The 17,282-nt window shown below is 38.3% G+C and overlaps 1 protein-coding gene across 2 annotated transcripts; it reads right to left on the bottom strand.

The window, feature by feature from the left end:
- Positions 1-1,290: 1,290 nt before the first annotated feature.
- Positions 1,291-13,933, bottom strand: LOC148131725 (vomeronasal type-2 receptor 26-like). 2 transcript variants are annotated; one of them, XM_087952913.1, is made up of 6 exons: positions 13,566-13,933; positions 12,645-12,933; positions 9,506-10,300; positions 6,193-6,405; positions 4,636-4,762; positions 1,291-2,550 (listed from the first exon to the last, which is right to left on the bottom strand). In XM_087952913.1, exons 1-6 carry the CDS (start codon positions 13,784-13,786, stop codon positions 1,646-1,648), a joined length of 2,550 nt encoding a protein of 849 aa, XP_087809039.1. In that variant the 5' UTR covers positions 13,787-13,933; the 3' UTR covers positions 1,291-1,645. The 2 variants fall into 2 exon arrangements, with proteins under 2 accessions (XP_087809039.1, XP_087809040.1); XM_087952914.1 differs by lacking the exon at positions 9,506-10,300.
- Between the last annotated feature and the right edge of the window lie 3,349 nt (positions 13,934-17,282).

Here is a 17,282-nt window from a genome sequence, read left to right on the forward strand (position 1 = left end):
ATATTCAACCAGAGACAAGATGAAGAAGGCTGAGAATTCCTTTGATGTTAGGAAGATCCAGCCATGAGAGAGCCAAGAAGGAAGATACAGCCAATCACACATATTTTTAGAATAAATGTGATGGTTTCTGGATGACTTTTTTTGTGAATAGGATCTCTTTGTAAAACTTCCATTTTAAGTATGTAAGAAAAGGTCTTGTGAATCATGCCAGGACCCATCTTCATGTCAAAATGACCACCTAAATACATGTGGAGTGTCCACAAGCAGAAGATATATGAATTGTCCCAACTTCTGTTTAGGCCCAGTCTCACCCATCTTCCTTATATCACATCCATGGCATAGGCCAGTGGTGGCTAACCTTTTTGGGCTTGTGTGCCAAAAATTGTGCATGCGCTTACATGCTCCTTTTTCGGCCTCCCAAAGGCTTGAGGAAGGCTTCTGCAGGCTTCTACAAGCTTTGTAGGCCAAAATCTAGCCCTGTTTCATCACTTCCTGTTTTTCCGAAAATACCGGAAGTGACAAAACGGGGCTAGATTTTGGCCTACAAAGCTTGAAAAAGGCCTCAAAAAAGCCTCAAACCAGCCAAAAATCAGCTGTGAAGCATGCACATGTGCAGTGAGGTAAGTTTGCCTGCAGCTCGTGTGCCAGCACAAGTGGCTCTGTGTGCCACCTGTGTCACACATGCCATAGGTTTGCCATCACGGGCATAGGCCATCATCCCATTCTGTAGGAATTCTTTTCTGGAAAAATTATTTTAGCTCCTCTCTTGTTTATCTTTTACATTATAATTTAGTTAACATTTGGATAATCCAGATACTCTTCATCTTAATTTATCCAGAGGAGTCTCCCTGCTCTCTTTATCTCAATGATGTTGACATCTTGAGACCAATACTGCAAAGAACCCCAATTGCACATCAACTATGATACAATTAAAATAAATAATTTTTACACTTTCCAATTATTTCTGGCATATTAACAATATTTCCATTGCATAAGTGTCATGTTTAAAATATTTTGGGGGGCATTTCTGGGCTCAAATTACTAAGGACAAAGGACATATATGATATCTCAAAAGAGCTCAGCAGCCTCTTACAATTCTACAGTACAAGGATGGAAGACACCACTGTCCAACTTATTTTATTCCAGCAAAATCATTGTCATACTAATGTGTCAGGATTCCAGCAATTGCTCTAATTAAATCATGATTCCTAAGCCAAACTTCAAAAAAACTTCAAAGGATTCATTAGAGGCGACATACTGGCATTGTCCTGTATGAAGCCAACTCTGGTATACGTAATTTACAGTCCCCTGTGACCCTGTTTCCCCCCTCCCTCCTGGGTGTCTCATAAACCAGATTCTCCAATTGAACACGTTCACAGGCTGGGTGTTATCATTCATGTTCCCCAATTAAATATATTTGCGGGCAAAAACTCTGGTATTTTAGTTACAATCTTTTAAAGATAAGAGTTGGAATGTACTTTCACTTTCAACTGCTCTTCCAGATTTCCTTCTTCTCCCCCCCCCCTTTTTTATGTCAACTACTAAAACAGGCATAGGAATGTTTTATGAGTTGACACTAATGCATGGAGAACATCTTGAACCATTATTTAGATTTGTATTGTTTGAAATTCCTCTATCTCACATTTCAAACATTTCTTCTACTCGTAAGGAGCTCCTTTGTATTCAGGTCAGGCCTCAGAATGATAATGTAGCACTTGGGAATGAAGATGCAGCATAGGAGACCAGCATTGGAGGACAAGATGGAGAAAACCTGCACAGCCACCATGTATTTCCCTTTGGTGCTCAGGTAGGTGGGCACAAAAGTCACCCAGACACTGCAGAAGACCAGCATGCTGAAGGTGATCAGCTTGGCTTCATTGAAGGCCCCAGGCAGATTCCTGGCCAGGAAAGCCACCGTGAAGCAGATGGTAGCTAGGAAGCCAAGATAGCTGAGGGTGATGTAGAACATGATAACAGAGCCTTCATTGCATTGCAGGATGATCTCGCCAGGCTGGGAGTAAAGGTCAGAGTCGGGGAATGGGGGAGAAATTCCTAGCCAGATTAAGCAGATGATAATTTGAACAGCAGAACCAGAAAGGATGATGGAATTGGCCAAGCTTTTCCCCAACCATCTCTTCACTGGGTTTCCTGGTTTTGTGGCCAAGAAAGCCAGCACCACCGTGATCGTTTTGGCCAAGAGAGAAGAAATGGCAACTGAGAAGATGATACTGAAAATTGCTTGTTGGAGAAGGCAGGTGGCTTTCCTTGGTTGACCAATGAATAGAAGGGGAGACAAGAAGCAAATCAGGAGGGAGACCAGGAGGATATAAGAGAGATCTCTGTTGTTGGCTTTGACGATGGGGGTTTCTCTATATTTAATAAATGTGATTAAAATGAGGCTTGTCATTAGGAACAAGAGTAGCAGCAAAGAGACCAGGATGCTGCCCAGATGTTCTTCATAAGACAGGAAGGTTACAACTTTGGGGATACATTGGACTCGGTCCTTATTTGGATATTTATGATCTGGACACTTGGTGCATTTTTCTGTCTCTGAGAAAACCAAAAAACAACATTTCTTTAACTTTATTGTCCTGTCACATTTTTGGGACAACAACTGATCCCCAGGAGCATTTTCAAATAAGCATTTGTTAACAGTTGAGTGGGGGGAAATCAAGAAGTATATAACTGTATGCCTATCTCTCTTTTTCTATCCCTATTGCTAAGGTCTAGCAAATTGTGGGACATTATAGGATAGTGGTGGCTAACCTTTTTGGGTTCCCGTGCCAGCATCCAGAAGGCAATGCACATAGGGCCCCCCTCATGCCCCCTGTGCATGCGTACATGACCCCCCCATGCAGGCCACACATCTCTACACATACACACGCATCTCCCGCGTACCCGCCCACCCCATGCATGCACGCCAGATACCCGCCAATCAGCTGTCGGGCAGGTAACACGCACACATGCACAGTAGACCTGCTCAGGGCGAGGGCTCACATGCCAGCAGTAATGACTCTGCGTGCCATTTCTGGTACACATGCCATAGGTTCACCATCATGGTTATAGAACATGAATGATTTCCTCTGTAATCAATAGAACCTTCATAGGAAGCTACATTATCAGAGTCAATAAATGAATCAGTTTCTCTTCCTAGGCAAACTTTCAAAGTCAGGGGTGTCAAACTCAAGGCCTGGGGGCCGGATCCGGTCTGTTGGGTACTTAAATCTGGCCCACGGGGGCCGCTCTGGAAACAGTGAAGGACCAGCCTGTGGTGCCTCTGCCAGCAAAAACAGAGCTCAGGAGGGTCACAGGTAGCCCTCCGGAGTGCCATTTTCTCTGGTAGAGGGATGCAGGAAGCCGTCACAGCCAAAAACAACGCTCAGGAGCCTGTTTTCACTGGCAGAGCCCTGGGGCCTTCACAGGTGCCCCTGCCATGAGTGATGTCAAGTTGGCCATGCCCACCTTGGCCACGCCTGCCCCAGCCCCCTGAGGTCAAACACAATCCTGAGGTGGCCCTCAATGAAATCAAGTTTGACACCCCTGTTCTAAGTCATGTCCAATGTTATTTGTAAGAATAAGTATGGGAATCAGAGGATGTTTCCCATGCAAATTTACTTGGCTGGCAGAGAAAGCTAGTCCTAAAAATAATATGGAATGGCTACTGGCGTTGGCAGTAATTTTTATGTAATGAGTTGCACACATAATTATCCACAACACTTCATGTGGAGAAGGAACACCTTCTGAGTACAAGAACTCAGATGTTCCTAGAGAGGTAAATGTGGAAGATCACAGTGAAACAAAAAAAGCATAAGAGGCATTTTCTCTGGCAGTATTAAAAGCTTGATCAATCTGCCACACCTTCCTATCTTTGTTCAGATCTTCCTTTAGGATATTTCTGGTATTCTTCCCTAGAATAGAATAGAATAGAATAGAATAGAATAGAATAGAATAGAATAGAATAGAATAGAATAGAATAGAATAGAATAGAATAGAATAGAATTCTTTATTGGCCAAGTGTGATTGGACACACAAGGAATTTGTCTTGGTGCAAATGCTCTCAGTGTACATAAAAGAAAAGATATATTCATCAAGAGTTGAGAATCATAAGGTACAATGCTTAATACTAGACATAGGATACACTAAGCAATCAAGTCATACTAGAAAACAGTCAATATGTTGTAAATCGTAAGGATACAAGCGACAAAGTTACAGTCATACAGTCACAAGTGGGAGGGGATGGAATAAGGAGTTATGAGAAGATTAATAGTAATAGTAATGCAGACTTAGTAAATCAGTGGCCCCCAAACTTTTGCCCATCCCCCCAGGGACCAGTTCCATGGAAAGAGATTTTTCCATGGACCAGAGAGCGTGTGGTTTCGTGTGCTGCCTGCATTTCGTGGATGGGGCTTTGCTTGTTTGTGCAGCCTGGTTTCTGGCATGCCACGGACCGCATGCTTCCAATCCACAGACCAGTGATTTGGGGCCCCTGCTTTAGATTACAAATTGTGCAGTTTGAAAATAAACGAGAAAACAGTTGAACGTCAAACTGTCTTATAATTTGCACTTAATATAATTTATAATTCTCTGGATGAATCCACTTCCACAAGGCCTACCCTTTTCTCTGGTGTCACCCACCTTCCTGAGTGGAAATAGTCCCGTCTGGACAAGGAACACAGTCATAGCAGCAAATTGGCTCTCCTTCTCGCTTCCGCTTGACAAATCCAGGATGACATTTTTCCACACATTTCGACTGAGGAAAAGTCTAAACAGGGGGGGGGGGAAGGAATTACAAAGAAAATATGGTAGCCTAAACATCCTGACATGCTATTGAAATAAAACTAAAATTGACTGCTGAGTTTCTAGAATTTTAGTGAAGGGAGATGGAGGCGAGGCCATGAAAAAAAATATCTCTCAAAAAAGGTTAACTTGAGCATCTATTTCTCCAGTACATAGGATATGGATAACAGTGATGAGATTCAATTTTTTTTTACTACCAGTTCTGCAGGCATAGCTTGGTGGGTGTGGCAGGGGAAGGATACTGTAAATCTCCAGTCAGAGTTGGTATTTGCCAGTTCTCTGAACTACTCAAAATTTCCGCTACCAGTTCCCCAGAACTGGTCAGAACCTGCTGAATACCACCTCTGATGGATAGGAGTCCTATGTCAGAAAGAGACATTTCTAAGGCTCAGATAGGTATCCAAGAAAATTCCTTTCTGTTGAAGAACAACAATTAGGTAACAACAACTGGCACAGAGAAACAAGCCCGTATTTGTTATTAGTTAAATTTGCAGCCTCTTTTTTTTTCAAGCATACTTGAAGCAGGTAACAATCAAGATGAAAAATTGCATTCAAGGGTTTTTCAGATGAGGTGCTGTCTTACACACCAAATCTAAGCAGTTTTTTTGTTTCAAATTGTCCCTCGTTACTTCACATATCAAGAAGGGCTTTTCTTCTATCAGCCGGGTTTCCTCACTTCAGTTTTCTGGGTCAGGGCACATCAGTGAATGTATCATACAGTCCAGAGGTGGCATTCAGCAGGTTTTGACCAGTTCTAGAAAACCAGTAGTGGAAATTTTGAGTAGTTTGGAGAACCGGGGTAACCTTCCCCCTGGAGTAGGGATGGAATGGAGATTTTACAGTATCCTTCCCCTGCCATGCCCACCAAGCCATGCCCACCAAGCCACGCCCACAGAACTGGTAGTAAAAAAAAATTGAATCCCACCACTGATATAGTCAGTATGATTCCATGTGAATAGAAAGCCTTGGATTTCCTTCATAGGAGCAGAAGGCCTATGACACTATCATAGTGTGGTGAAAGATTGGAATGAATAACTCTGTCCAAGCCTGGGTTGCTTAAAAACATCTTGTCATGTCCTTTCATGGGAGACTGGTCCCAACTAGTACAAAACAAATCCTGATTCCAAAGGTTATTTCCCACCGGTACCATCCAGTTTTGATTCAATGTCATTTAATTTAATCCAAACCTGTACTCAGCCACTGGTCTACAAAATGTCTACCTTCTTCCCTAGTGGAGGACAGGGAACAAGCAATCCACAACTCTTAGCCCTTGGGAGCCTCTCTTACACCGTTCTCATGCAGGTTCTCCATTTCAACATTGGTGCATAGGCCTAGCCAATGAAATGGGTCAGAACCCTTTTGAAAATAGAGAAAAGACACCAATAATTCTCCTACCTTGTTGCGCGACTTTAGATGTAATAGATAATCTCGGTTGAGGATAAATCTCTGTCTTTCGAAACTTCCCAGGTCAGTTTTGGTGAGACCTATCTTGGGAAAAACCACCCAGCTAATGATTTTCAGATCACCTGTTAAATCTCCATTTTTATCCCAGTACAGATTGAATGTGGAATAATTCAAAAATTTATTCTTCTCCAAAAAGGGATGGAGCTAGAATTGAAACATGCAGGAATTTTAAAAGCATTACTCTTGGTTACTTATTCCTTGTTGTCTGTTCTCATTTAAATTTCTCTTCTACAGTGGTCTAACTTGCAAATATTCTTCGTTGGGAGAATACATTTTATCACTATCTTCAAAAGTGAAAAAGAAAGGGTAAGCAAAATGTGTTAAACATATATTGACAATATTTGTATTGAAAGAAGTATAATGCACAATATTTGTCAATTATGGGGAACATTATACAGCAGGTCACAAATAAATTGGACAAACTAACAGAGACAATATTTATAAACTGCTTGAAAGCAGCCACACCTAGAGTACTACATCCAGTTTTGGTCACCACATTATAAAAAAGATGTTGAGACTCTAGAAAAAGTACAGAGAAGAGCAACCAGGATGATTAGGGGACCGTAGGCTAAAACATATGAAGAACGGTTACAGGAACTGGGCATGGCTAGTCTAGTGAAGAGAAGGACCAGGGGAGACATGGGTAGAAGTCTTCCAATATTTGAGGGGCTGCTGCAGAGAGGAGGAAGGGGTCAAGCTATTTTCTAAAGCACCCAAAGGCCAGACAAGGAATAATGGATGGAAACTAAACAAGGAGCGATTCAACCTGGGAATAAGGAGAAGTTTTCTGACAGTGAGAACAATCAACCAATGGAACAGCTTGCCCTTGGAAATTGTGGGAGCACCATCACTTGAGCCTTTCAAGAAGAGATTGGACTGCCATTTGTCAGATATGGTGTAGGGTTTGGTTGGACTAGATGACCTATAAGGTCCCTTTCAACTCTGATTATCTGTTATCTGTTAACAGGTGATTACCAAAATGCATTTTCAAAATGGGAAACATGATTAGATGAATTAATTTTTCATTTTAAGGCTACATTGATATAATATTTATTTATTTATTATTTATTTATTTTTATTTGTCAATCGCTTACAAGATAATAGGTATTATACATAGTTATGAATACATGAAATGGGTACATATAAGAAAAATAAAAGAAACAATAGGACAGGGACGGTAGGCACGTTGGTGCACTTATGCATTTATGTATTTATCTATTTGTTTATGTATTTATCTATTTGTATCTATCAAATTTATAGGTTGCTCATCTTGTTGTGGGAGGCAACATTGCATTTCTGAAAGTATGAATGTCTCACCAACAGTTTTTTACAAACTGAGACATTAGAGAGGATTCTTTCTGAGTTTCTCTTTCTGGCCATTATTCAGTTTTGGCTCTCCCACTCTTCTCTGACTAAACATTTTTAATAAATTGAGGGAATGCTGGTGATATAAATTGGTTTTGGCAAAGCATTAACAAACAAATGATTTGGAACCTAATTAAATGAGGGCTGGATGGTACATTAATTAAGTGAATGAAACTATTTAAAATTGTATCCTCTTCAATAATACCAAACTTTCAGAAAAATATGATTCCCAATAGAAAAAGTGCATTAGTAAAATGTAGTAGAAAAATACCTTATATTTAAGCAATCAGGACTTTATCAAATAGGACTCAACAAACTATATTGTCTTACGGAAGAACAAATGAATGTCAAATGCAATGTAGATTTTTCTCAAGTTTTTGTTTGTATTTTTTCTCATAGCATTATATACCTACATTGGTCACTAATTATAATAAATTAGTAGCAGAGGTATTATTTGAATGACTTGATGACAGTCAAATAATTAATTTGAGGATACTGTCATTCATGATGCACAAGAAAAAGGAAGACGGATACCAAATTTGATAAGAATATCTGTGAAAATTATCTTAAGATAGTAGCAGATTGCAAACTGACTATGAGACATCAGTTTGATGCACATGGAAAGAAGGCAAATGTATCCATATTTTCAGGAAGTGAACGCTGTGGTTGGGGAGACACTCATTCGAGTACAACTTGCATGCACCACACTTAACAGATAACAGATAATCAGAGTTGGAAGGGACCTTGTAGGTCATCTCGTCCAACCCCCCCTCCAAGCGGGAGAACCTACACATTTCTGACAAATGGCAGTCCAATCTCTTCTTGAAAGTCTCAAGTGATGGAGAAGACATTATACAAAAACTGGATCATCTTCTGAAAACAGCAATGAATCCAAGGATGAGGTCAAAGGAGCTGCTCTTAGCCTTGAGGAAAGTCAAGAACAAGAAGAGTCATATTGGTCTATAGGAGCTAAAATCAGAATTAGTCTGAGAGCAATTTTCCCACTAACATAATCACTTAGTTGAAGACAAGAGGATACAGAAACTCTATAGGGATAACTGAAAGATATTACACAGAAGCTTAAGATCTTATTATTCTGGAGTGTTATTCCAGTGTGTCGGACATGGAAAAATGAATTCCGTTACAGTAGAGAAGATTCTTACTGAATGAGAGGAAAAAAAACATTCTAAAAGAGGAGGAATTTTAGTGCTGAGCCAGACAACCAGAGAAATTCACTCTCCTATTCGCTGATTGTCTTAATTCAATGACTGAGCAGCCATCAGTAAGGAAACCTTGAACTGGGATTCGTACAGAGAGGAGGAATTTGAGCTAAATCATCTATGGTGTCTATCAGATTTATGAACGTAAAATTCTAACCTATACATTCTAACCTATACATATTAAAATGCATACATCGTTTTAAAAATTAGTAGTGCTTAATATCAAAATATATCTGTTTTAGTAGCAGTTCTTTGGGACATAATGCCTGAAGCCATTAGGTTGGGCAGAACTTGGCCTTTTGTTGCACAGAGAGGTTGAGAAGTGTTCTGTCGCCAGTAAAGAGACTCGCAGACTGGAGTTGAATTCAGCTCTTTAATAATAACAGTAACTTCAACTGCAGTTGAACTGCAGCAGCCCTTTTTATAGCGGCTGCTCCATGGCTCGCAACCAATGACATTTAGTTAAACTTCCCACCACTATTGGCGGCCAATCAGGTACTAATGTTACTAACCAATCGTATTGTTGCTTCTGTTAACCAATAGGAACGTCACCCTAGAAGTCTCTATTTAAATACACTACAAGAAGGTTCCCCTCTTTCTCCTTCAGATTCCTTTTCCAAAGGGACTAAGTTTGATGGACCCTTGTTGGGACCCCATACCTGCCACGGCTGCAGCCTTGGAGCCCCCAAGTTCACTTTGCCATACTTCCTTCTATTCTTGGTTCTGGAGGAATACGCAGCATTCAAGGCATAGGCCAGAGTCTTAATGGCACTGTAAAAATGGTGGAAATTAACAACCTCAACCATGTTTCTTTTTGCTTGGATCTCCAGTGGTTCTTTCTCTGTGCATCTTTTCCGGCCTTTGACAGAAAAGGCATGCTTTGAAAAAGAACAGTGAAAAAACTGAGCTCCAAATGGTGGATCCAGAAAGAAATTGGGTATAAAGTAATCCCTTGCTGGCTGTTTTTTTCTCACAAAATCAAGAGTCCAGATACTATTCACATATTTGAGAGCTCTGTGCTCTTTCAATGGATATAGTCCGACAAGTGTTGTGATCCAGACTTTCCCTTCAATGGGTCCTGGCAAACGCATAAGTGTAAAATGGAAAGGAAGAATTCTCTCCAAAACAACACCATATTCTATGTAGTGAACAAAGACGTTGACTTGTCTCCACTTAGAGATGGTATCCCTGAGGGATGCTGGATGTACAGACCTTGAGAATTGTTGTGATAGAACAGCACAAATTCCATTCTTGACAAGCAAAGGAGTAAAAATCCTAATGAAATTCTCTCCATTTTCTGTGTCTGAAGAAAAGAGACCAATCAAGGTCCATCTAAAATGGAGGAGCACTTGGACAATTCCTGAATAGAGGAAGCCTTTCTTGGGGTAAAGTCGATGGTAAAAGGGCAATTGACTTTTATCATGCAGAAATTCTGCAAACATCTCTAAACTGGTCTGAAAAAGCAATGAAGACTATTTATATTTGGAGTCAAATCAATTCTAAAATAGTAGCTTTAAAGAAATTCAATTTCATTCTCATAAACATATTTTAATATTTTATTGCTGATTGATCATTGGGCGACATGAAGATACAGAATAAAAAGATAACATTAATGAAACAATAGCACCCAAGAAAATAAGTTAAAAAGAGTAAGGATAAAGAATGCAAATTACTTTTCTGTATCATCCCTATAATTTATGCCAATCAACCTCAACTGAAATACTTTGTTTTAATAAAGAACCATATTTTATATACTTTTTGAATTTTGACCATCCAGGAAATATATTATTTTAATATAAGGATCCCAATATATCATGTCTAATTTTCAATCTAAAATACAAGTCTTTTTCTTATATAATCAACATTCAGATAATAGATGTGTTTTGTCTATCTCTGGAGCTCAGCAAATACTAGTCTGTTTACTATAAGGGTCTTGGTTAAATCTTCCATTCTGTCAAGCTGCTCAAATTCTGCTTGAGTAAATACCACCTTAAGATGTTAGACATTTCTGCATTGAAGTATTTGCCAATTTGGAAATACATTTGTAGCTCCTCATCCATTTCAATGTGCCATCCATTCTCACTGAGCATGGCCGTATCTTTCTCGGCTTCAATTTCTGAATTTATTTATTTATTTATTTTTGTGCAGCAATCTTTTCAATTTGTTCTTCAGTTGCACGAGAGACAGGAAGACCACAGCTCCTAATATAAGTTGTCAGTTGTACAAGTCAAGAATTGAATTAATTAATTAGTTAATTAATTAATTGAAATTTTGTCTCTTCTATGAGGAGAATTTGGGGAGTCAGTTTTCATATAGCTTATCTGAGGGACCGTCTCTTGCCAGTCACATCTATCTGACCCACCAGAGCAAGGAGGCAAGGAATGTTGTGAGTTCCATCCCCTAGGGAGATACATCTGGTGGACCCAGAAGAATGGCCTTCTCCGTGGTGGCTCCATCTCTCTGGAACATCATCACTTCAGAGATTAGAATGGCCACCACTCCAGCACTCTTCTGGAAGGCGCTGAAGACCTGGTTCTGCCAGCAGGCCTGGGAAATGCAGAATGGGATTGAGCCCATTAAATGGCTCATGTGGCGTGTTGTTGCTGGGACAGGGTGTTCTTTTATTATATTGTTTTATTATGAAATTATTCTCTTTTATTAGTTTTATTGTTTTATATATGAACTTTTTATATTCCTGTAAGCTGCCTTGAGTCGCCATGTGCAAATAGGGAGCAATATAAATTTTCTAAAATAAATAAATCAAATAAAATTTTAAGTACACTAATAATTGGGCACTGAGCCTAACATAGAAGCTTGAGGTACCACACTGCATGCTTCCCTGCATGTAGATATAGTTCCATTTGAGGATTACACACTGAGTGCTCTTGGCCAGCCAAAACTCTTTCCAAAGTCTGCTTGTTCTTTAGCAAAAAGTATTTTTTTCACCTATCCATTTCAAGTCTACTTAAGAGGATTTGAGCATATATTTTAGCCACAATACCTAGACTATTGGGCCTGTAATTTCTAGGTTCCTTTTTATTCCATTTTTAATATAGAGAAACTACTATAGCCATCTTCAACTCAACTGGATATGGTTGGAATTATTGATATGGCTAAATGAACCTGCCAATAAAGGGCACCACAACTTAGAGAGAGAGAGGGAGGGAGGGAGGGAGGGAGGGAGGGAGGGAGGGAAGGAGGGAGGGAGAGAGAGAGAGAGAGAATCATTCAGCTGGCAGAAAGGAGGAAAACTCTGTATTGCTCTTCAGGTCTTTTATGATGAATTAAATCATGAACCTTTTAGGGTAAAAAAAATAGTTGACATGTTGGCTAATATGCCTGTAATTTGGTTAATTGATGATAGTGATACCTAGCAGTTTTATAAGTCATATGTGTTTTCATCAGCTATAAGTAAGAATCAATTTGAATTCTTTTCACAAATTTCTGGGGTTTATTTTTACCATTGAAAATATTGTTATTTTTGTTACGATTATATACAAAAGATGAGCTTCCCACCTCTGTTTCACCTTCCTTTTGTGCAGAAAACAAACATAGAGCCTATCCTCCCTTTCCCAGGAATGAAGCAGAAGACCCAAATGATGATGATGATGATGCAATGGAAGGATATCACTGCTGTGATCCTTCCTTGCTCTATTCTGTGGACGCCAATCCCTAACCATTACATCTACAACATCATCGTGATAACCAGTTCTGAAGCAAAGATGGGGTTGGATCTATCACACACCAACTCAGCATCCCACTCAATTTACCTACAGAAATACATACATACATACATACCTGAGGGACTTTGTAGGTGCTTCCTAATATTGACATCTCAGTGGAGATATCTTCAGGAGCTGCATCAATAAGAATCAAAATGTTGTCCTTCCTTCCACAGCTATAGTTGGGAACATTGGCTTCTCCAGTAGAGAGCATGTCCAGCAAGGCATCTGAAGTCCCAAGGAGGTTCAGATAGTTGTCATGGATATTGTAGCCAAGTGTGAGATTTCGCAGAATAAAGAGAGCCATGCTGATCATTTGAATATTGAAAATGTAGCGCAGTATTCTTAACTTATCAAAAGGTAAGCTAAGGTTAAAAAAATGTTCATGTTAATATCAGCTTCATCAACAATCAGCAATAACAAAATGGTTTTTTTTTCAATTTAATACTTTTGTCCCCACAAACCAGAGACAAATAGTTACTCATCACCATTTCATTTTAATAAGTTTGGGAGAGATGGGATGGAGGTAGTTTTCCATTGAGCTTAAGAACCATAAATAAACCATTATTTATAGCCTATCTAGTAACTAGGATTCAAAATAATTGAATCATTAAACCATCATAATAAGAAGAGGATATTTCATAAGTGCCATCAATCTCTGTTCCATTGAATATGAGTGATTATTAAAAAAAAACAATAGAAATGGACTGTACAGATGCAACCCATTTAAACCAAATTTTGTACTCAAGTGATAACTCAGGATTGGATTGGGGAAAATATATAATCTGATTCTGGACTGTTTTAAGGATTGTTTCCCCCCCTCCCCCCCAATCTTGGTTTTGAGTTTTTTTTCTAGAAGATAAGACAAAAGCGAGAAGCAATAGAAATCAGAATGATTAGGCACATCCTGCAATTTTGGTGTAAGCGAAATTTGAAAAGAAAGAGAGCGTTAAAACTGAATGGAGAGAATGCAACTCCATCCGTTTGAATGACTTACGAGTGAGGCTGGCTAGAAGGAGCCATGTTGAAAGGCAACGTTGATGTACGTGATATTTTTGTTCCAGTGGTGATCATACTAATGACATGGTCTCCTGGCCTGTAATAGCTCCATTGTTTATTTCCATCCTGGTGCTCAAAATTCAGGGGACACTTCATTCTCAGCTTCCCGGAAACTGTCTGGGACACCAGCAGCCTCAGAAGCAGAAGCTGGAGGACCATTATTCATAGGGCTGAATCAATCAGTTGAGAAAGTCCAGAAATATTTCACAAGAAGTGTTCTCCACTCCTCTACTCGTTGCAGAATACCTTATGCCACCAGACTTGAAATTCGAGACCTAGCAAACCTAGAACTATGCTGCCTTCAGTCTGATCTAAGTATAGTATATAAAATCATACATTGCAATGTCCTACCTGTCAATGAATACTTCAGCTTCAACCATAACAACACAAGAGCACACAATAGATACAAACTCAAGGTTAACCACACCAAACTTGATTGCAGGAAATATGACTTCAGCGTGGTCAACAGAGTGGTCAATGTCTGAAATACTCTACCTGACTCTGTGGCTTCTTCTGCAAACCCCAAAAACTTTAACCTTAGACTGTCTACTATTGACCTCAGCTCTTTCCTAAGAGGTCTGTAGGGGGCATGCATAAGCGCACCAACGTGCCTACCATCCCTGTCCTACTGTTTCTTTTATTTTTCTTATATGTATCTATGTATTCATAACTATGTTTATCCTTATACCTATTATCTTGCAAGTGATTGACGAATCAAATAAATAAAATAAAATAAATAAATAAAATCCCCTTCCTGTTTCTAAACAAGAGCAAGAAAAGTTAGATGATTCAAAACACTCTCACAAGTTGAAATATCCAGTAGCTTTCCTGATTCTGACTGAGACAAACTAAGCTTCATCTGGAAAGGAAAGAAAGGTACATGCAAGAGGATAGTCTCTGCCTATCTCTGATCTTGTGCCACACACAGCATGATTTGAGGCATTTATTTATTTTTCTGATGCAAGGTGCTTTCCATGTTGCTTCAGTCTGATATTTACCTCAAAGGCACTCACGGGAGAAGTAGCAGAAGAGATCCCAAAAAACAGAACTGTGAAAATTACAGTGAGAAGCAACTTCTCCTCTGGGGAGCCTAAACTTCTTCTTTTTTAAAAAACAAACTTTATTGATTATAAAACTAAAATATCAAACAAACACATACACAAGACACAGAAGAAGAAAAAAAGAAATAGGAAAAAAGAAAATGATTAAAAACTAACAATTCTACTATCGACAGTCTATGGTTCCTTGTTTGTTATCAATATTGGTGATATATTTACAAATACATCTTATTGCGAATATATAATTACTACCTCTTTTACATTTTACGTTGTTTACTAATATATTTTCTATTTTTGTTCTATCCAGTCATACCAGCATTCCCAGCTTCTATAATATTCTGATGTTTCTTTTTCCTTAAGTGCTAAGGTTAACTTGTCCATCTCTGCACAGGCTGTTATCTTCTGAATAACCATTTCCTCTGTTGGAATATCTGCTTGTTTCCAACACTGTGCAAAGGTTATTCTGGCTGCAGTAAGAATATGCAGTATTATATATTTGACATTTTTAGAAAATATCCCAATAGGAAGAATTCTGGTTTTAGTTCAATTAATTCAATTCGCTCCGCCGTTATTTCCTCTAACCATTTTTTTATTCTATGCCAGTATCTTTGGGCCTCAGTGCAGGACCACCACATATGAAAGAATGTTCCCTGTTTCTTTTTACATTTCCAGCAATTCGGATTCATGTTAGGAGACATTTTCGCTATTCTCGAGGGTGAGAGATGCCATCTATAAAACATTTTATAGGCATTTTCTTTATATGCTGCTGATTTTGTAATTTTATTATTCCTTTATTAAACCTTTTCCCATTCTAATAATGTAATGCTACGTCCTATGTTTCTGCTCCAAGCTATCATGTTGCCTTTGACTACTTCCTCTTCTAATTCCATCTCTAATAAATAATTATAAAATTTGGTTATATTTGGTTATATTTTTTTTATCTGGACCTAATAGAATTTTATCTAATTGTTGTCCCTTAGTATAAATTCCAAAAATTTTCTTGTCCTGGCTATATCTATTTTGAATTTGCAAATAAGCCACCGGTCTACTTGTAGCCCTTGTTCTTGGAGATCTTGCCATAATTTTAAAGTTCCTTGTGCATCAAGTAGGTCTTTGTATTTTATTATTTTATTAAGATCTAGGTTATTTGGATGTATCATCGCCTCCATTGTTGAGATCCAGATTGGGATTTTTAAATAATGTTTTTTTTTAAATTTTGTTCCAATTAGCCAATAAGGAATCTCTAATTATATGTCTGTGGAAATACTTCTGCTTAATTTACCCACTCTTTCAACCAAAGTAAGGAGGCTACACTATAGTATAATTCCCAATTTGGGTGTGCCATACCTCCCCTGCTCTTCATATCTTGCATTGCCTTTAGGTTTATCCTCAGTTTTTTCCCTTGCCAAATAAATTTGGTAATTATCTTGTTAAGTTCCACGAAGTAATTTTTATGTATTTTTATTCGTATTGTTTGGAATAAGTAAATAAATTTGGGCAAAATATTCATTTTTATAGTGGCAATCCTCCCTAATAAGGACATTTGCAATTTAACCCATATCTCTAAATCTTTTTTGACTTGCTGTAATAATTTATTATAATTATTTTCCATTAGAGTTTTGCATTGAGCTGTCAACCAAATTCCTAAGTATTTAACTTTTTTTACTATTTGTAATCCCATTATCCTTTCCAATTGTAGTTTTTGTTTTTCTGTTAAATTTTTAATTATTAATTTTGTTTTTTCCCTATTAATTTTAAGTCCTGCAACTTCCCCAAATTGATCTAATTCTTTCAATAATTCTTGACCTGTTTCAATTGGTGCCTCTATGAAAAATACCATATCATCCGCAAATGACTGGAGTTTATATTCTTCTTTTTTAATTTTTAATCCTTTTATTCCTGGGTTCTGTCTAATTCGTGTAAGCAATGTTTCCAAAGATAATATGAAGAGCAGGGGGGATAATGGACATCCCTGCCTGACTCCTTTCTCTATTTTTATTGAGCGCGTGTACTCTCCATTAATTATAATATTCGCCTTTTGTGAATCATAAATTGTAATCATGATGTTTTCAAATTTAGTGCCTAAATTCATATTGTAAATTTGTTGAATTAGGAATTGCCAATTTAGATTGTCAAAGGCCTTCTGTGCATCCAAGAATACAAGGGCTATTTGTTTTTCCGGATGGGCTTCGTAGTATTCCAAAACATTTAATACTATTCTTAAATTGTTCTTAATTTGTCTATTAGGAAGAAATCTGTTTTGATCTTTATGTATATATTCATTCAATATTTTTTTCAATCTATTTGCTATAATTGTGGTAAATATTTTATAATCAGTATTTAACAGGGAAATTGGTCTATAATTTTGTATATATCGTAAATCTGAATCTTCTTTTGGAATCAACGATATCAGTGTCTCCTTCCATGAATCCGGCATTCTTGCTGCTAATAGGACCTCATTATATACTTCCACCATGAGAGGTCCTATTTGTTCTCCTATTTTCTTATAAAGTTCCCCTGGTATCCCGTCAGGTCCTGGGGTTTTATTGTTCTTTTGGTTTTCTATTGCTGCTTTTAACTCGGGCCATGTAATATCT

This window comes from Notechis scutatus, chromosome 2, assembly GCF_049901735.1.
Source record: "Notechis scutatus isolate UNSWTSFEM ecotype Mainland chromosome 2, rNotScu1.2, whole genome shotgun sequence".
Classification (NCBI taxonomy): Eukaryota; Metazoa; Chordata; class Lepidosauria; order Squamata; family Elapidae; genus Notechis; species Notechis scutatus.